The 21,633-nt window shown below is 31.4% G+C and overlaps 2 protein-coding genes across 2 annotated transcripts; one reads left to right on the top strand and one right to left on the bottom strand.

The window, feature by feature from the left end:
* LOC104790424 (zinc finger CCCH domain-containing protein 41-like) lies at positions 12,473-18,874 on the top strand. Its single transcript, XM_019246660.1, has 7 exons — positions 12,473-12,813; positions 13,165-13,922; positions 14,735-15,139; positions 16,336-17,097; positions 17,481-17,813; positions 17,946-18,471; positions 18,639-18,874. Exons 2-6 carry the CDS (start codon positions 13,215-13,217, stop codon positions 18,468-18,470), a joined length of 2,733 nt encoding a protein of 910 aa, XP_019102205.1. The 5' UTR covers positions 12,473-12,813; positions 13,165-13,214; the 3' UTR covers position 18,471; positions 18,639-18,874.
* Positions 19,246-20,510, bottom strand: LOC104790423 (chlorophyll a-b binding protein 5, chloroplastic). Its single transcript, XM_010516177.1, has 2 exons — positions 20,287-20,510; positions 19,246-19,990 (listed from the first exon to the last, which is right to left on the bottom strand). Exons 1-2 carry the CDS (start codon positions 20,433-20,435, stop codon positions 19,339-19,341), a joined length of 801 nt encoding a protein of 266 aa, XP_010514479.1. The 5' UTR covers positions 20,436-20,510; the 3' UTR covers positions 19,246-19,338.

Below are 21,633 nucleotides of genomic sequence, written 5' to 3'. Positions count from 1 at the left end.
GGGGGGGGGGGGGGGGGGGGGGGGGGCGAGATCTTGAGAATTGTTAGGAAACTAGGGCAGTATTGTTGATCTTTTTCAATAAAGGAAAATATCTCTCTTAGTTTATCTTTCATGAATTAAATCTACAATTTCCTTACTTTTTCCAAAAAAAACATTAAATATATAAAGTTCATTAATACAATCCTGTGATACATGTCACCTCTATTGATCATTAAATGTTGGCTTGTGTTAAAACATTTTTAGTTTTTATTCTTTAATAAAATTGGAAAATAGTCTGGAAAATTCCCTAAAAAAAACACAAACTATTAAATATTTGAGAAAAAAACATCAACTTTTTTATTGCCAAAAAAATTAACGAACCATTTTTTAGCTGACAAAAAAACACGAACTATTACTTTTCTAATTTATCCTCGTATCCGTTACTATGTCAACAGCGTCGTGAATTCGTAACTATGTTTGGAAAAAATTCCAGAAACATATCTAAATTATTTAATTTTGCCAGAAAAATCATTGGATTTTTTTCTTTATTGGCAGAAAAATCATTGGATTTTTTTGTTTATTGGCAGAAAAATACACACTGCATATCAAAAAGTTTTTTTTCCCCATTAACAATATTAGGTGGTCACAACTCATAGCTTCTTAGAGCAAGCCCATGGGTGATTTTTTGATCAATGACTTTTTAATTAAAAAAAAAAATTAAAAAGGTGAGGAAAGAGAGATCTTGTGTATTGTATTAAGACATGCTGTCACCATCTCAATGCTCATTGTAAAAACAAAAATAATTAATTAAATTAGATAATAGTATTGTATTAAAATATTAATAAAATCTACATAGGATCTCAATTTTAAAAGTTTACCGATGGGAACGCCCTTATACTCTCTTGGATCTATGTAGACTTTATAAATTTTGGGACTACATCAACACTAAAACTCTAAATTTCCTGAGAGCTCCAAAGACCTTTGTAGACCTTTAGAGATTCTCTCGTAAAACGATTCATGACTAACCCCTTTCAAAAATTATGTTTTGATGTATTTACGACAATTTTGAAAAAAGTTTATATTTTCTATTTTATTTTATATTTTCTATTAATATGGATAGAAATAACTAGACATATATTTAATAACATATATTTTATTTTATTATTGTTACTATTAATCCTCGTTTAATCTCCGAATTTTTAAACAAGGCTTCTATGTATGAGGATCAATGGAGTAGATGAATTATGAGCTCTGACAACCATAAATTGTTAATGAAAAAAAATTCTTCTTTATTTACGTAATTTTCTTGCAACGAAAAACAATTCATGTATTTTTCTGGCAAAATTAAATAATTTAAGTTTGTTCTTGGAAAATTTTCCCAAAAATAGTAACACGATTACAACACTGTTAACAGTTTTAACATAGACGAGGAGAAAATAGAAAAAGTAATAGTTCATGTTTTTTTCTCAGCTAAAAATTTGTTGGTGTATTTTTCTGAATTCTGAGACTGAAGAAAGTTCCTGTTTTTTTTTGGGAAATATTAAATAGTTCATGTGTTTTTGAGAATTTTTTCTGAAAATAATCATATTTCTATTTATACTAATTTACATTTTTATATCTTTTTTTTAACTTTTCTTTTCGTTAACCAAAAAGAAAAACTAACAAAATAACAAGACTATATATGCTAACTAGATAAAGACCCGCCCGATGTGCGGGTTTAAAGTTTTATAAATATGGTAATTTATAAGTTTTATTTTTGCTATAATATATTGATTTATATTTATTTACAAATATTTTATGTATGTTACCATTAAAATCGTATTTTTTACACCAAAATATATTGTATTTTACAAATATATTTTTTACCACCACCTCGAAAATGTCTATATGAAACTCATTAAGACAACTATTATATGTCTTTTACTTTCACTATTGCATAATGTTTTTAATTACTAAATTATTGGCTAAAAAAATATTTCGAATAAAAGATATTTTACATAGTAAACTAATCAATTATGTAACATCACAATAGTGTATGACCAACCATGGAGAGAACCTCGGCTCCGCTGTTCTCCCTTAGAGAACCTTGCCTCCAACCTCTTCTACCATGGAGAGAACCTTGGCTCCACCTTCCTCTCTTGGGGAGATAATCTTGCATCCAACCTCCTCCACCTTCATCCCTTGAGAAGATAACCTTACATCTAACCTCCTCCACCATAAAGAGAACCTCGGCTCTGCCCTCCTCATATGCAGAGAACATGTTCACGTCTTTTAGCTATATCAAAATGGCTTGCTCCGACAACCTATTCATTTAAAAACCCTTTTCTAACGTCATAAAAGTTTTTGATAGTTACTAATGTTAAATTTTCCAATGTATTTGTGGAAGTGTTTTTGACGCACTATTATGTAGTCTTTATCTCTGGAACGACCGGACTCCCACTCCATGGGCCCACTTTCCTCAGTGGGCCTCACGTCTACTTCTGGCCCACCCATATCTGACGGCCGGTTTGTACGTCCAGGAGGCTCTAAAATGTTACCCCTATAAATCACATATGATCTTTTCCAATGTTTTGTCCTCACTCGCACATCTCTGACAATCACTTCCCGAAAGGTCACTCATCCTAAAACTACTCCAGCTCAAACATGTTTAACTTTGGAGTTCTCTCAGGACCTTTGATCGAAAAGATAAGAGCACTTTGGTGACATAGGTGGACAAATCATTTCTTTTAAACCTATCCGCAAACCAGGGTGTCACAGTCTCCGAACTCCTATGGATCTATCAACAAAAATTTATGTTTTTCCAATTTATCTATCTGTGTTTGTTGTAAGCTTTTGTTTGATTAGCCTATTTTATCTAACCATTAGGGTGATGAGCTTCTACTCTTTATTTCTTTTTGGGATTAAATGAATGGTAACAATTATGATTGCACAAAAACGGTCTATGACCAACCAATCAAGGTTGAAGAAATAGAAGAAAATTAATATGACATAAATAACGAAATAAAAGAAAATTATAAGCACGATAATATATGAATTCCAAATAATTCAAAGGTGAAAAGATAAATTAAATAAAAATAGAAAAATACTACATTAAATTTTAAAATACAACATTCGAAAAAAGGCACATATATTAATCTTTTTCTGGGTCAATACATTAATCTTACCTATTACAAACTGAAAAAGGAGATAGTAGGAGAAAATTTTGGTTTAAAAAATAAGAAAAATATACCTTTCAATTATTTTTTTTACCAATAGAACAAAGTTGAAAGTAATATTTTTGAATAAATTATTTTGTTAGATGAAAAATATGAGACAATCTATGTTTATATAGAACTGAGTATTTACAAAATTTAGAATTAACAATTAACTGTATATTTTCCTTAATCTCATTTCTATTTTCCTATAGAATTAATAACTTAAAATTAAAAATAAATAATTAATGATATAATTTTTAATTTTATGAATATATATATATATATTATATAATCTTCTTATAATTATTTTGAAAAAACTTTTAATTTTTGTAATTTATTTGATAATTATCTTTTACATTATTAATATTGTTTAAAACAAAAAATTTTTGTTTTTGTTGTAATGTCAAATCCCTCCTACTAAATATTAATTTTTACACATGTTAAAATCTCAGATTGATATAAACTTAACACATGTCAAAATCTTGTTAATGACTAACTTTTGAAAACCAACTTTATATAATAAGATTTTTTTCTTTTAGGATTAGACCAAGAATTCAATATAACTCAGATTTGTTTTGTATATATAAATATAATTATTGTAGGAGAATTTTCTTTAGGAAATACATGTATTTTTGTGGTAAGATTATCTTTATAATTTTTTTTATGATTAGTAATTATTTTTATTTCTTGATTTTTCTGAATGATTCTTTTAAAAAAAATTAGAAAGTTGTGTAAAATTGACACTTGTCACAATCTTATGAGTTAGTAACTTTTGAAATTAACATGTGTCAAGATCTAGTGATTTAGTAACTTTTGAAACCATGCTTTATATAATAAGATTTTACTAGGGCATCAGTTACTCCACTCTATTTTAAAGTCAAAACTACTATTTTATATCTTACTCTAAAATAGAAAAAATGATGAGATTGCTATATAATTAGTAACTCTGTTTTCACGTCTATTTTTGTTACTCTAACTTTATTTTGGAGTAAAACCATACTTTATTTTTGAGTTATCCTATTTTAGAGTAAAAATAGAGATATACATTGGAGATAGTTTTATGTTCTTGCTAAATTAGTTTTTTTGACATATATCAAAAATAATAAATTTTAATTAGCATGGACATTAATCAATATATAACCACTTAAATGTTTTTACTCACTTTTTTCCCCTAGAGTAGTTTTCACTAGTATATATAGAGACTAGATGCAAGTTTGAATATTAGATGATGGGATTGTTTTTTTTAAAGAAATGTGAAATTTATATATAGTGAACGAAGCTATACATTGTGTGTAGTAGCAGACTGAAACAAATCAGTCAAAATAGAGCAGCCTAGAACTGAGGATTACAAATAAAAGAGAACTGAAACAGCTAATAACATATCATTGTTGCAGACGTGATAAAGTTGATAATGGCTTTGGTAATAGTGCCAACCAAGGCGGTTGTTGTGTGAAAACCTTAGCCATGATGCTATTTTGAAAGACACTAATAAAAAAAGATTAGAGATGAATTCTATTAGAATGCAAATTAAAGAATATTTAAATAACAATAGAGTCATATTTCAATATATATATATATTAGTTTATTTGATTATAAATTTATGATATTGATGAGATTATATTTTTACTTATGATTTTCAAAAAAGTTATTATCTTATTATTTTATCGAAATGTGTCCCTTTTTACACCGGCCCAACTTGGGACCGAAAAAATTTATTAATTTATAGCGAGTATTAATTTATAAAAGTTTTACTGTAGAAAGATATTCTTATATTTAAAATCTACCCTATAATTGATTTTGAAATTTTGGTAACTTATATCTATATATATATTTTTGGAGACATTTATAAAATAAATCCTCAAGTTGATACTTATTTACAAGCATGCCATTTTCATTAAATAATTAATTTAATAAACAAATTAACTCTACTTATATTTGATTTTTTTTATAGAAACTAATTATTTTAAAAAGTAGCAAATATAATTGTAAATGTATACAGATTTTATTTCCTTATTTTATAAGGAGGTGAGTGAAGATGTATTGTTCTTTAAAAATTTGAAAAACTGATGTGATAAAAAATGATTTTTAGCCTCACATACTATATTTTACTTTCACGGGTTTCGTATGATGAGTTTTTGCGGATTAAAAATCTTTGAACATGTTGTATGATTCGCCTAGCATGACGGGTTTAGACTATAGAACCAACAATAAAACTATTAGTTTATTTCATATACTATAGTTTTGTAGTCATAGTTTAGAAAATTAGCTTATCAATTATTTAGTATGTGAACTACAAAATATTACACATACTACAACATATTCTTATAGAAAACAAAACTAAGTGTTTTAAAATTTTATATTCTATCTTATAACAAATTTAATGTAATTAGGTTATAAACTGTATAAAACGTAAGAAANAAATTTATGTTTTTCCAATTTATCTATCTGTGTTTGTTGTAAGCTTTTGTTTGATTAGCCTATTTTATCTAACCATTAGGGTGATGAGCTTCTACTCTTTATTTCTTTTTGGGATTAAATGAATGGTAACAATTATGATTGCACAAAAACGGTCTATGACCAACCAATCAAGGTTGAAGAAATAGAAGAAAATTAATATGACATAAATAACGAAATAAAAGAAAATTATAAGCACGATAATATATGAATTCCAAATAATTCAAAGGTGAAAAGATAAATTAAATAAAAATAGAAAAATACTACATTAAATTTTAAAATACAACATTCGAAAAAAGGCACATATATTAATCTTTTTCTGGGTCAATACATTAATCTTACCTATTACAAACTGAAAAAGGAGATAGTAGGAGAAAATTTTGGTTTAAAAAATAAGAAAAATATACCTTTCAATTATTTTTTTTACCAATAGAACAAAGTTGAAAGTAATATTTTTGAATAAATTATTTTGTTAGATGAAAAATATGAGACAATCTATGTTTATATAGAACTGAGTATTTACAAAATTTAGAATTAACAATTAACTGTATATTTTCCTTAATCTCATTTCTATTTTCCTATAGAATTAATAACTTAAAATTAAAAATAAATAATTAATGATATAATTTTTAATTTTATGAATATATATATATATATTATATAATCTTCTTATAATTATTTTGAAAAAACTTTTAATTTTTGTAATTTATTTGATAATTATCTTTTACATTATTAATATTGTTTAAAACAAAAAATTTTTGTTTTTGTTGTAATGTCAAATCCCTCCTACTAAATATTAATTTTTACACATGTTAAAATCTCAGATTGATATAAACTTAACACATGTCAAAATCTTGTTAATGACTAACTTTTGAAAACCAACTTTATATAATAAGATTTTTTTCTTTTAGGATTAGACCAAGAATTCAATATAACTCAGATTTGTTTTGTATATATAAATATAATTATTGTAGGAGAATTTTCTTTAGGAAATACATGTATTTTTGTGGTAAGATTATCTTTATAATTTTTTTTATGATTAGTAATTATTTTTATTTCTTGATTTTTCTGAATGATTCTTTTAAAAAAAATTAGAAAGTTGTGTAAAATTGACACTTGTCACAATCTTATGAGTTAGTAACTTTTGAAATTAACATGTGTCAAGATCTAGTGATTTAGTAACTTTTGAAACCATGCTTTATATAATAAGATTTTACTAGGGCATCAGTTACTCCACTCTATTTTAAAGTCAAAACTACTATTTTATATCTTACTCTAAAATAGAAAAAATGATGAGATTGCTATATAATTAGTAACTCTGTTTTCACGTCTATTTTTGTTACTCTAACTTTATTTTGGAGTAAAACCATACTTTATTTTTGAGTTATCCTATTTTAGAGTAAAAATAGAGATATACATTGGAGATAGTTTTATGTTCTTGCTAAATTAGTTTTTTTGACATATATCAAAAATAATAAATTTTAATTAGCATGGACATTAATCAATATATAACCACTTAAATGTTTTTACTCACTTTTTTCCCCTAGAGTAGTTTTCACTAGTATATATAGAGACTAGATGCAAGTTTGAATATTAGATGATGGGATTGTTTTTTTTAAAGAAATGTGAAATTTATATATAGTGAACGAAGCTATACATTGTGTGTAGTAGCAGACTGAAACAAATCAGTCAAAATAGAGCAGCCTAGAACTGAGGATTACAAATAAAAGAGAACTGAAACAGCTAATAACATATCATTGTTGCAGACGTGATAAAGTTGATAATGGCTTTGGTAATAGTGCCAACCAAGGCGGTTGTTGTGTGAAAACCTTAGCCATGATGCTATTTTGAAAGACACTAATAAAAAAAGATTAGAGATGAATTCTATTAGAATGCAAATTAAAGAATATTTAAATAACAATAGAGTCATATTTCAATATATATATATATTAGTTTATTTGATTATAAATTTATGATATTGATGAGATTATATTTTTACTTATGATTTTCAAAAAAGTTATTATCTTATTATTTTATCGAAATGTGTCCCTTTTTACACCGGCCCAACTTGGGACCGAAAAAATTTATTAATTTATAGCGAGTATTAATTTATAAAAGTTTTACTGTAGAAAGATATTCTTATATTTAAAATCTACCCTATAATTGATTTTGAAATTTTGGTAACTTATATCTATATATATATTTTTGGAGACATTTATAAAATAAATCCTCAAGTTGATACTTATTTACAAGCATGCCATTTTCATTAAATAATTAATTTAATAAACAAATTAACTCTACTTATATTTGATTTTTTTTATAGAAACTAATTATTTTAAAAAGTAGCAAATATAATTGTAAATGTATACAGATTTTATTTCCTTATTTTATAAGGAGGTGAGTGAAGATGTATTGTTCTTTAAAAATTTGAAAAACTGATGTGATAAAAAATGATTTTTAGCCTCACATACTATATTTTACTTTCACGGGTTTCGTATGATGAGTTTTTGCGGATTAAAAATCTTTGAACATGTTGTATGATTCGCCTAGCATGACGGGTTTAGACTATAGAACCAACAATAAAACTATTAGTTTATTTCATATACTATAGTTTTGTAGTCATAGTTTAGAAAATTAGCTTATCAATTATTTAGTATGTGAACTACAAAATATTACACATACTACAACATATTCTTATAGAAAACAAAACTAAGTGTTTTAAAATTTTATATTCTATCTTATAACAAATTTAATGTAATTAGGTTATAAACTGTATAAAACGTAAGAAAAAAAATATTCTAAACAAAATTATAAATTAATTAGATAAAATTTAATCAATTGGAAATTTAAAAACTAAATAATTTAAAATATTATTTAAAATAAATTAATTTATAATTTAGTCTTGCGGTGTACCACGGGTGAAAACCTAGTTAAATACATAATTGTTTCAAAAATGAAGTTTTATTTCTGAAAAATGCTACAAAAATACTAGTAGACTAGATTTTAACCCGCAGTACACCGCAGTCATATAATTTCTATTATAATTTATATTTTATGTTGTATCTATTTGCTAAATATTGAATGTTTTGTAAATAAAGGAATAACTAAATTTTCTAGTTGTTGTGCGGAAAAATATTTAATTATTTTTAACCCGCAATACACTTCATGACCATTTGTTTGTTATATTTAGTTTGTTTTGTTTAGTGTTTGAGATTATATTTTGATTTTTAATTATTATAACAAAAAATAAGGGATCTAAATAAATAATCAGTAATTATATGCAGTGATTAAGTCACATTTTTCCTAATGATTTAATTATTTTATACAATCTTNATAATTAATGATATAATTTTTAATTTTATGAATATATATATATATATTATATAATCTTCTTATAATTATTTTGAAAAAACTTTTAATTTTTGTAATTTATTTGATAATTATCTTTTACATTATTAATATTGTTTAAAACAAAAAATTTTTGTTTTTGTTGTAATGTCAAATCCCTCCTACTAAATATTAATTTTTACACATGTTAAAATCTCAGATTGATATAAACTTAACACATGTCAAAATCTTGTTAATGACTAACTTTTGAAAACCAACTTTATATAATAAGATTTTTTTCTTTTAGGATTAGACCAAGAATTCAATATAACTCAGATTTGTTTTGTATATATAAATATAATTATTGTAGGAGAATTTTCTTTAGGAAATACATGTATTTTTGTGGTAAGATTATCTTTATAATTTTTTTTATGATTAGTAATTATTTTTATTTCTTGATTTTTCTGAATGATTCTTTTAAAAAAAATTAGAAAGTTGTGTAAAATTGACACTTGTCACAATCTTATGAGTTAGTAACTTTTGAAATTAACATGTGTCAAGATCTAGTGATTTAGTAACTTTTGAAACCATGCTTTATATAATAAGATTTTACTAGGGCATCAGTTACTCCACTCTATTTTAAAGTCAAAACTACTATTTTATATCTTACTCTAAAATAGAAAAAATGATGAGATTGCTATATAATTAGTAACTCTGTTTTCACGTCTATTTTTGTTACTCTAACTTTATTTTGGAGTAAAACCATACTTTATTTTTGAGTTATCCTATTTTAGAGTAAAAATAGAGATATACATTGGAGATAGTTTTATGTTCTTGCTAAATTAGTTTTTTTGACATATATCAAAAATAATAAATTTTAATTAGCATGGACATTAATCAATATATAACCACTTAAATGTTTTTACTCACTTTTTTCCCCTAGAGTAGTTTTCACTAGTATATATAGAGACTAGATGCAAGTTTGAATATTAGATGATGGGATTGTTTTTTTTAAAGAAATGTGAAATTTATATATAGTGAACGAAGCTATACATTGTGTGTAGTAGCAGACTGAAACAAATCAGTCAAAATAGAGCAGCCTAGAACTGAGGATTACAAATAAAAGAGAACTGAAACAGCTAATAACATATCATTGTTGCAGACGTGATAAAGTTGATAATGGCTTTGGTAATAGTGCCAACCAAGGCGGTTGTTGTGTGAAAACCTTAGCCATGATGCTATTTTGAAAGACACTAATAAAAAAAGATTAGAGATGAATTCTATTAGAATGCAAATTAAAGAATATTTAAATAACAATAGAGTCATATTTCAATATATATATATATTAGTTTATTTGATTATAAATTTATGATATTGATGAGATTATATTTTTACTTATGATTTTCAAAAAAGTTATTATCTTATTATTTTATCGAAATGTGTCCCTTTTTACACCGGCCCAACTTGGGACCGAAAAAATTTATTAATTTATAGCGAGTATTAATTTATAAAAGTTTTACTGTAGAAAGATATTCTTATATTTAAAATCTACCCTATAATTGATTTTGAAATTTTGGTAACTTATATCTATATATATATTTTTGGAGACATTTATAAAATAAATCCTCAAGTTGATACTTATTTACAAGCATGCCATTTTCATTAAATAATTAATTTAATAAACAAATTAACTCTACTTATATTTGATTTTTTTTATAGAAACTAATTATTTTAAAAAGTAGCAAATATAATTGTAAATGTATACAGATTTTATTTCCTTATTTTATAAGGAGGTGAGTGAAGATGTATTGTTCTTTAAAAATTTGAAAAACTGATGTGATAAAAAATGATTTTTAGCCTCACATACTATATTTTACTTTCACGGGTTTCGTATGATGAGTTTTTGCGGATTAAAAATCTTTGAACATGTTGTATGATTCGCCTAGCATGACGGGTTTAGACTATAGAACCAACAATAAAACTATTAGTTTATTTCATATACTATAGTTTTGTAGTCATAGTTTAGAAAATTAGCTTATCAATTATTTAGTATGTGAACTACAAAATATTACACATACTACAACATATTCTTATAGAAAACAAAACTAAGTGTTTTAAAATTTTATATTCTATCTTATAACAAATTTAATGTAATTAGGTTATAAACTGTATAAAACGTAAGAAAAAAAATATTCTAAACAAAATTATAAATTAATTAGATAAAATTTAATCAATTGGAAATTTAAAAACTAAATAATTTAAAATATTATTTAAAATAAATTAATTTATAATTTAGTCTTGCGGTGTACCACGGGTGAAAACCTAGTTAAATACATAATTGTTTCAAAAATGAAGTTTTATTTCTGAAAAATGCTACAAAAATACTAGTAGACTAGATTTTAACCCGCAGTACACCGCAGTCATATAATTTCTATTATAATTTATATTTTATGTTGTATCTATTTGCTAAATATTGAATGTTTTGTAAATAAAGGAATAACTAAATTTTCTAGTTGTTGTGCGGAAAAATATTTAATTATTTTTAACCCGCAATACACTTCATGACCATTTGTTTGTTATATTTAGTTTGTTTTGTTTAGTGTTTGAGATTATATTTTGATTTTTAATTATTATAACAAAAAATAAGGGATCTAAATAAATAATCAGTAATTATATGCAGTGATTAAGTCACATTTTTCCTAATGATTTAATTATTTTATACAATCTTTGTTAAATCAACTTGAATTTATGTCAAATATTCTAATATTAGTAGTGTTGATAAATAATTAAATGAGGATTTAACCCGTGTTAACACAAATTTAATAATATTTTATCAATTTCAACATGTCCTCTTTATAATTCATCTACTATATAACCACATTATATAGTATTTTAAACTTTTTAATTTTACATATTCGTAATAATTAATTTTTATTAAGTTTATATATGTTAATTATAATATTTAAATAAATGTCAATCAAAGTTTTTCTTACGTTAATAATCAAATCTCACAGGTTTTAGAAAACAAAATAGGAATCAAATTGTTGTTTTATTTATTTGTGAATGATTCAGATATAATATCTTTAAAACACAACAGAATGTGTGATTAAATATATGATAGTTTCTATTTCGATATTGATTATTGTTATTTATTTAATTGGAATGAAATGTAAAATATTTAGGAAACAAAATCTGTAGTAATGTTAGTTTTGGAATTTTTTTAGGGATTAATGTTTTAAATAACTTTTTAAATAATTAAAAGTAAAAAGACAATATCATAAAAGATATTTCAAAAATGTTAATATAGATATATAAAATAAACTCTGTAACATTTTATATATTGCACTTAAAGTCTTAAAACAATAAAAACACGGAAGGACTTGAATTTATAAATTTTGTATTAATTTTGGAAATTAAAAGAATTTCCAAATTCGTGGGGTCATTATGTAAAATTGACAAACTCTTGGGGGTAGCAAATCGAAATTTCCCAAGTCTCCTCCTCGCATTGCCTTGTTTATTTTTGTAACAAAAAAGCCCCCTCTCTCTCTTCTCTCTTCTCTCAGCTAATTTCACAAGCTCCTTCAAACCCTAATGCCGAGGCCAGTCGCTATCAGCGACGTTGTGATTCTCTGAGCAATTCGTGAACATCGTCGGTGAACAATCTCCGCCGTGGATTTTAATCTTCATTGACGATCTCTCCCTCCGTCACTACTTTTTTTTTTTTTTGTCCTCGCTCCAATTTCTTCCCCGAATGTTCCATCCATTGCTTTTGATTTAGGCTTTTGCCGTCGGGTTAGCCTGAATCCGAAATTTTTGGTTTGTGAAGAAGCACGAATAAAGTCATTGCTTCAGAGAACCTGTAAGATTTATTTCCCCGTTTCTGATAAATTTTTCTGAAGCTCGCTAGCTTTGTTTAAACCCTAAGTTTCTTATGCTTGTTGATGTTAGTCTTCTGGAGTTATCTTAATTTATTAGTGCAATCGAGTTGGTGTGGGAGTTATGAGCTTAATCGATAGTATAGGCGAAGCATGAATCTGTGATCTCACGAGAGATGATCGTTGCTTTGTAATCACTAAGGAGAAGATGAGATATAGCTAGTTTTTTCTTGAGGATTGATTGCAAATTAGATCGGTTAGGGTTTCGTTTTGCTGTTTTACTCTTTGTTTGTTGTGCGTGCAATAACCTGATGGTGGATACCAATTTGTATCAGAGTTTTGTATGAAGAGATAAAGGAAGCTCTGCGTTATTGAAGTTGTTTTTATGGAACTTTCTGTTTCCTCCCCAAAGCAAAGTGTGTTATCTCCACCTGAGTGTATGAGTGATCCAGAGGAGGAGCATGAAATCAGCGAGGAGGAGGATGACGATCGCAACCATAAGCACCGAAGGAAAGAAGAGGCGAGGTCTCAGTCCTTGGAACAAGATTCTTCAGATCAGGGGTTCTCACGGCCATACAGGAAAAATTATAGACATAATGAAAATGGGAATTCGTTTAGTGAACAAGAAAAGCGGCCTTTTGGGGCAGGATCAGGGCAACGTGTACAGTATGATAATCAAAGAATGAGGTCGAACTCAATGTTTTCAAGGGACTCTGGTCCTAGTAGAGGTAGAGGAAACTATGGTTCTTGGGCCCAGCGTGATTCCAGGTTTAATCCTGTTGATCTCTCATCTCATATGGTTCAAGTCGGGTCTATGGCCCCCAATATGTTTGGAGGAAGGGGACTAGCTGGTGTTTCAGCTGCTCAGAGTGCACCATGGCCTGCTTTTGGAATGATTCCTGGAGTTCCAAATGGTGGCTTGGATGGTTTCCATCACTTACAAGGTTCCCTAAGACCTCCCCTAAATGCTCAACTCAACATGGGTATTCCTCGACAGCGATGCAGAGACTTTGAGGAACGTGGTTTCTGCCTCAGAGGGGACATGTGTCCAATGGAGCATGGGATGAATCGTATTGTTGTTGACGATGTTCAGGTATGTTTCTTGATTATTTTTGCCTTCAGTGGTATTAGATTTATCTAGAAAACACAATAGAACCTAGAGTGTTTACTAGATATTTGATAACTATTTGCATGATCCTCCACTGAGCTGGAATATCAGCACATCTATGTTTCTTGCATATGTTGCTAGTAGTATGACCACTTTACTCCCTTCAATAGTAGTTCTCAGTGATGTTGAGGTTAAGTTTTTAAATGTGTTCAGCATTAGCTTTTACCTGGCGTGATAATAGTATGACCATTTTACTCCCTTCAATAGTAGTTCTCANCCAGGTATGTTTTCTTGATTAATTTTTCCTTCAATGGGATTAGATGTATCTAGAAAAACACAATAGAACCTAGGGGGTTTACTAGATATTTGATAACTATTTGCATGATCCTCTACTGAGCTGGAATATCAGCACATCTACGTTTCTAGCATATGTTGCTAGTAGTATGACCACTTTACTCCCTTCAATAGTAGTTCTCAGTGATGTTGAGATTAAGTTCTTTAATGTGATCAGCATTAGCTTTTACATGGCATGATAGTGGTATGACCACTTTACTCCCTTCAATAGTTGTTCTCAGTGATGTTGAATTAAGTTTTTAATGTATTCAGCATTAGCTTTGCCTGGCATGACTGTCAGTAAAGCCAAAATCCATTCTGATTTTTGGATACATGTTAATGATATATTGAAATCATGGTTGCTGAATTGCCAATACTTTGTATTGCATGATAACTTTCTTATAACTGCCATTTTATTACACTTATCTAAGTGATTAATTTTTCTTCATTTTCCAATTGTGCAGAGTCTATCACAGTTTAACCTTCCTGTTTCAGTCCCTGGTGCACCTCATCTGGCACCTTCTTCTAAACCGGTGACTGCACAATTTGGGGGTGCTAATTTTATGAATGCTAAAGGAGCTCATGGGAGGATTAACGAGGTTGGAATGACTGTTGATGGTTTGGGTTATGGGGATGCATATCCTAGTGCGGGTGGAACTGATTTTTATGATCCTGATCAACCGTTGTGGAATAACAGTACTGGTGAAACGTCAGGTGCAATATCTACTCTAAATTCTCATGGGATTGATGAGAATGTAGCTCCACTGGATGACAATAACCAAGATGGCGCTGAAAATGGATGTGGTATTCGAGATTCTAGAAGCACAAGTCAATCAGTTTGGGGAAGAATGCGTGGTTCTAATAGTCAANAACCTAGAGTGTTTACTAGATATTTGATAACTATTTGCATGATCCTCCACTGAGCTGGAATATCAGCACATCTATGTTTCTTGCATATGTTGCTAGTAGTATGACCACTTTACTCCCTTCAATAGTAGTTCTCAGTGATGTTGAGGTTAAGTTTTTAAATGTGTTCAGCATTAGCTTTTACCTGGCGTGATAATAGTATGACCATTTTACTCCCTTCAATAGTAGTTCTCAGTGATGTTGAATTAAGTTCTTTAATGTATTCAGCATTAGCTTTACCTGGCATGACTATCAGAAACAGCCAAACTCCATTCTGATTTTTGGATGCATGTTAATGATATATTGACATCATGGTTGTTGAACTGCAAATACTTTGTACTGCATGATAAATTTCTTATAATTGCCATTTTATTACCTCTCTAAGTGATTAATTATTCTTCATTTTCCAATTGTGCAGAGTCTATCACAGTTTAACCTTCCTGTTTCAGTCCCTGGTGCACCTCATCTGGCAGCTTCTTCCAAACCGGTGACTGCACAATTTGGGGGTGCTAATTTCATGAATGCTAAAGGAGCTCATGGGAGGATTAACGAGGTTGGAATGACTGTTGATGGNCCTGGCATGACTGTCAGTAAAGCCAAAATCCATTCTGATTTTTGGATACATGTTAATGATATATTGAAATCATGGTTGCTGAATTGCCAATACTTTGTATTGCATGATAACTTTCTTATAACTGCCATTTTATTACACTTATCTAAGTGATTAATTTTTCTTCATTTTCCAATTGTGCAGAGTCTATCACAGTTTAACCTTCCTGTTTCAGTCCCTGGTGCACCTCATCTGGCACCTTCTTCTAAACCGGTGACTGCACAATTTGGGGGTGCTAATTTTATGAATGCTAAAGGAGCTCATGGGAGGATTAACGAGGTTGGAATGACTGTTGATGGTTTGGGTTATGGGGATGCATATCCTAGTGCGGGTGGAACTGATTTTTATGATCCTGATCAACCGTTGTGGAATAACAGTACTGGTGAAACGTCAGGTGCAATATCTACTCTAAATTCTCATGGGATTGATGAGAATGTAGCTCCACTGGATGACAATAACCAAGATGGCGCTGAAAATGGATGTGGTATTCGAGATTCTAGAAGCACAAGTCAATCAGTTTGGGGAAGAATGCGTGGCTCTAATAGTCAAGCAAATTCGAAAGAGAAAACAGATGCAGTATTAAATTCATCTGCTGGTCTTGAAGATCAATTAAAGGAGGTCTCAGTTAATATATCCCGACATGGTAAACAAAATTATGTTGGTGAAAGTGTCACAAAAGTTGTTGATTCATCAAATACTTCAAATGATACAATGAACAATACAAGGAAATCAACTCAAAAGGCATTGCGGACTCTATTTGTGAATAATGTTCCCCACGAGAGTAACAGAAGGGACCTCATTCTTGCCCATTTTCAGAAGTTTGGGAAAGTTATTGATATTCACATCCCATTAAATAGTGAGCGAGCATTTGTGCAATTCTCGAAACGTGAAGAAGCTGAATCTGCTCTCAGGGCTCCTGATGCTGTGATGGGTAACCGCTTTATTAAACTTTGGTGGGCAAATAGAGATAGTATACCTGATAATGGCCTGTCAACTGGCAATGGTGCTTCTATGAAGGGTCGTGGTATGACTGCTTCTGGAGGGCAGAACCAACTTCCGATTGCTGCAGCTTTGAAAAGCAACCATGTAAATCCCATGGCAAAGGGTCCTGCCTTTCACACTGGTGGAGCCCCATCCTCCTCTGAACAGTCTAAGCCCGTGGTGGCTACTAGTGGTCCCAAGGTTACGCTGCTTCAGCAGAAGAAAGCAGACACTCTTGAGCAGTTGAAGGAGACACTTAAGAAAAAACAGGAAATTTTGGAGCAGAAGCGTAACGAGTACCGCAAAAAGTTGGCGACACTTGAAAAACAAGTACGACCAAGTAACGAAATCTCTTTCCATTTTTTTTATTCTATCCCGGTAATACCTTTTCAAAGGAGAATTACAAATTTGCAATCACTAGATTCTAGAAAGTTAAGCAGAAGTAGAAGGGTTCTGCAAATTTGAATATCAGAAGTGTCTTTTGGAAATTGAAGTAGTGTATAATGCTAGATAAGTGCAAACCTGATTTCTGACTATATTATAGCATTGAGTTCTGTTCACAAAGATTTGAGTAGACATATGTGCGTCGTGATATATTTATTTTTGCTTAGGTTGTCTTCAGCTAATGACCTTGTCTTACTAAATATCGCATAGATGCAAATGAAATTATTTACTTGATCAACATTAATATCATCTTGCGCTAATCTTCTCAGGGTACGGTTGTCAAGGGCGAGGAAACAGATGAGCCAGATGCTAAGCGCGCTAAATTAGACGCAGCCTCTGATCCCGGTGCTGCAATTGCATCACCAAAAACAGAGTCATCAACAGATAAGAGAGTGTCAACAGATAAGAGAGTGCCTATCCAGAAACCTCTTTCCGCTTGCAAGCTAAGCACAGAAACACCATCTCCTGATTCAAAAAACCTGAAGCAGAGACCTTATTCGTATACCACAAGTTTGAAAGCTCCTATGGCAAATAGGTATAAGTTGGATAACCGCACCACGACCATCAAAGTGGTTCCTCCTTTGCCAACTGGGTTAGCTGATGTATGTCCCATTTCCCTTTTCTTCTTTATCAGTGTGCAAAATTTTCTCACTTTCCATTAAATAGGCTAATTCCACCCGGATTATTAAGTATTTGACGGACTTACGATGCTTTGAACTATTTTTTACTTTCAGGTTGCTGTCTTAAAGGAACATTTTTCTTCTTATGGCGAAGTCTCAAAAGTGGAACTGGAAGAGAATGTGTCCATTGGTAGTGGCAAGGACCATGAAACAGAGAACGAAAACCGTGCAGCTTGTGTCACATTTGTGAAACGCAGCGCAGCCGAGAAAGCATTAGCTAATGCAAAGTGTTGGCAAGAACACATGTTGCAGCTTGTGTGGGTAACACGTCAAAGCAGCAGAGAGAGCAATAATAACAGCAACAACAATAGTAATAGTCTCTCTGTTTCTCGTGACCACCTTATCAGCAAAAGCAAGTGCGCTTCTAATGACCCAAAACCAGCAGATGAAGTCAAGACCTCCTCTACAGAAAAACTAGAGAATACAAATGTTTCTGAAGACAACGACAGTACTTTGGATAAACAAGAGACCAAAGAAAGCGACAACGATAACAATAAAAGTAACCACGAGTCCGTCGAAGGAGCTTCTGAGGCAATTACAGGAACTGATGAAGATCAGTCTGAACAAATCCGTGAGTGAGGTAATCTTTTTTGTCTCAGAAACAAATCTTTTGATCTTGGGATCTGGTATTAGTGATCTTTTTCTCCGTTTTAGGCTATTTAGCCAATTCGTGAGACGTTAATATTTGTTGGTAGCAAAAGATATATATCTAAGTAATTTTATTTTTTTTCCTTTTTGCGATAGTAGAATGTGAAAAAGAAAAGAGAAAAGTGAAGACAGAAAAAAGTGTATTGTTACATTTGGCCTTCCAAGAACATTTGGTTGGGTCTTTGTATCAGCAGATCTTTATGTTTTTTTTCCCCAGTTATTTTAGCTGCTATAACAATCTCGATTCTGTTGTATATAGTTTTGGACATTTTGATCCCTAGTCGTTTAATCTATAGTGGAGGAGAAATCTGGTTCGGAAGCCATTTTGAAAGTTATATGCAGTGTTGGATAGACTTGTATTCTTTTTTCTTTCTAGGATTGGAATCTTCAAGCTACAGTGTAGTGTACTGTATTTGTTTTTCTTTCAATTTTAACATTTATAAAGGAACAGTTGTAAAAAAAATTCATTATATGTAAATAATTTTATGCATCTCAAGCATTTACCACTCAATGACTACGTTGTTCGAACAGCAGACTTTCTAGCAACTGACTGTACCACTCAATGACTCAAACATGAAAATTACACTTGCCGAACCGCCGAAGGAAGCAAGAATATGAAAATATCCGGTTCCACATACGTTTATTTTTATGTTTGTACTAAAAGTTGGTACTTGGTACCTTAATGCAAATTTCTGGCGAAAGCGAGGATATGGAACCAAAATATCATATATTTAGGCCTTAGGGATACTTAAATGCATTGATAAATGTTAGAACTTTACATAAATGATCCGATCAAACTCTATTTTCCGGGGACGAAGTTGGTGGCGAAAGCCCAAGCATTGTTAGCCACAGGGTCTGCGATATGATCGGACAGGTTCTCGATCGGACCTTTACCCGTAACAATGGCTTGAACAAAGAATCCAAACATTGAGAACATGGCAAGACGACCGTTCTTGAGCTCCTTCACTTTCAATTCCGAGAAAGCCTCTGGATCCTCTGCTAGGTTCAACGGGTCAAACGCCCCGCCTGGGTAAAGCGGGTCAAGTCCTTCACCAAGAGGACCACCTCCGATTCTGTATCCTTCAATGAATCCCATGAGCACAACTTGACATGCCCATATAGCCAATATGCTTTGCGCATGGATCAAGTTAGGGTTTCCGAGGTAGTCAAGCCCTCCTTCTGAGAAGATCTGAGATCCCGCCTTGAACCACACGGCTTCACCGAATTTGACTCCGTTTTTGGAGAGGATCTCCGGGAAGGTGCAGCCCAAAGCACCCAACATTGCCCATCTACTGTGGATTACTTCGAGCTCACGGTTCTTTGCGAATGTTTCTGGATCAGCGGAGAGACCGGCTGTATCCCAGCCATAGTCTCCAGGGTATTCTCCTGTTAGGTATGATGGTGTGTTTTCCGAGAATGGTCCTAGGTATTTGGGACGGTCTGGTCCGTACCTGTCACAAGTTTTTCTTGTTAGATGCTAAAATTAAATGGTTTGGTGATTGATTTAGGCATTTAGCTATACTAGAAAGGGTTGAGGAAACAAAAACTAATGGGTCGTTAAAATATATCCAAAGAACCTAGCTAAACCGAATTCGAATAAACATTACAAATAATTCAAGTCGAATCTTGAACCGAAACCAATCTTTAGTAGTTTCACTTTTCATTGTTTAGTACCATGTTAAAATGGAAAATCTATTTATCTAGAAAAACAAAGATGAGTGAAAGAGAGAGGGATTAGGGATGGAACCAGATGCTCTGAGGAGTAGACTTGACGGTACGACGCATGACGATACGACCACCGCCGTTGGAGGATCCAACTTTGCGGAGGAGATCGTTGGATGGCTTTAGAGCCGTTTGGCCGGAGAAAGTAGAGTGTTGGATTGCTGAAGTGGCCATTGCTTCTTCTAGACAAGAACACTAAAAAATTAGTGAGATGAGATGTTGTTGGTGTTATGTTAGTGAATTGGAGACTTCGATTTTATATTAGTGTTCATTTTGTAGGAAGATTGGAATATAGACAGGTCAGTGAGTTTTGATTGGTTGGATTTGGATTTCCACAAACTCAAATTTACGTGCACGAGATATAGAGGTTATGGTTCTGCCATGTGGCAGAGAAGATCTTGTGGGGTGAGGGAAATATATAAAAAACCCAACAGGATAATATTCTCATGCTATCGTCTATTGGTTATGCTTGCGATTGCCATGATAACAATTGTTTTTATTCTTTTTTCTTCTCAAGATAATATAAATTATACTGGACATTAGCCAAGATGGACATTACTTAGACATAGGAAAATTGATTATCCTAAACTACCAAACGAATAAGTCAAAGATAAACTCAGAACAACCGAGCCAAAGAGTTCTTTAACATGAGAAGAAGCTCCTCATCCCCAAAGACTTTATCTTTATGTAGCCAAGACGGATAACCTAATGGCCAATGGTAGTGCAGATGGTTAGAGAGGATGATGTTGTTGGTCATGGTCGTGGAGGCGGATGTGGTCGTGGTAGGGGCAGAGTCCCAGTGGTTAGTGAAACTGTGGACCAGAGTGTGACAGCAGAGGGTGTGGGCGAGTCGCAGGGTATCCAGGGGGATTCCATGAGTGTGGCCGGAGGGGGCAGTGTTGATGCTCCAGTAGCCGGTGATGTTAGGGCACCGGGTGTGGGTGTCCCAGTGGGTGGAGTCCCGGGTGTCGACCTTACGGGTTTGCTGGCACAGTTGTTGGAGAGGTTGCCACAAGTGGCACCGGCTTAGGCTCAGGTAGTGCCACCAGTGGTGGCGGAGGAGCGGCAGCCAGTGGTTGCGGATGTGGGGGTCCATTCTCGTTATATCAGCATGCTGACTGAGATGGGCCGTATTGATACCGAGCAGTTTTCGGGAGGTACAGATCCTACCGCTGCGAATGCGTGGAGGACGAGTATGGAACTTAACTTCCATACTCTGAGGTGTCCTGAGGGGTTTTGGGTGGACATTGGGGTCCACTATTTGACTGGTGATGCTCAGTTGTGGTGGAGTTCTGTGGCAGCCAAGAGAGTGCAGAGGGAGATGTCTTGGGCTGACTTCGTCTTGGAGTTCAACCGCAAGTATTTCCCTAGG

The sequence above is a fragment of the Camelina sativa genome, chromosome 6 (assembly GCF_000633955.1).
Source record: "Camelina sativa cultivar DH55 chromosome 6, Cs, whole genome shotgun sequence".
NCBI lineage: Eukaryota > Viridiplantae > Streptophyta > Magnoliopsida > Brassicales > Brassicaceae > Camelina > Camelina sativa.
The sequence above is the reverse complement of the archived record's forward strand: the minus strand, read 5'-3'. Positions and strand labels throughout refer to the sequence as shown.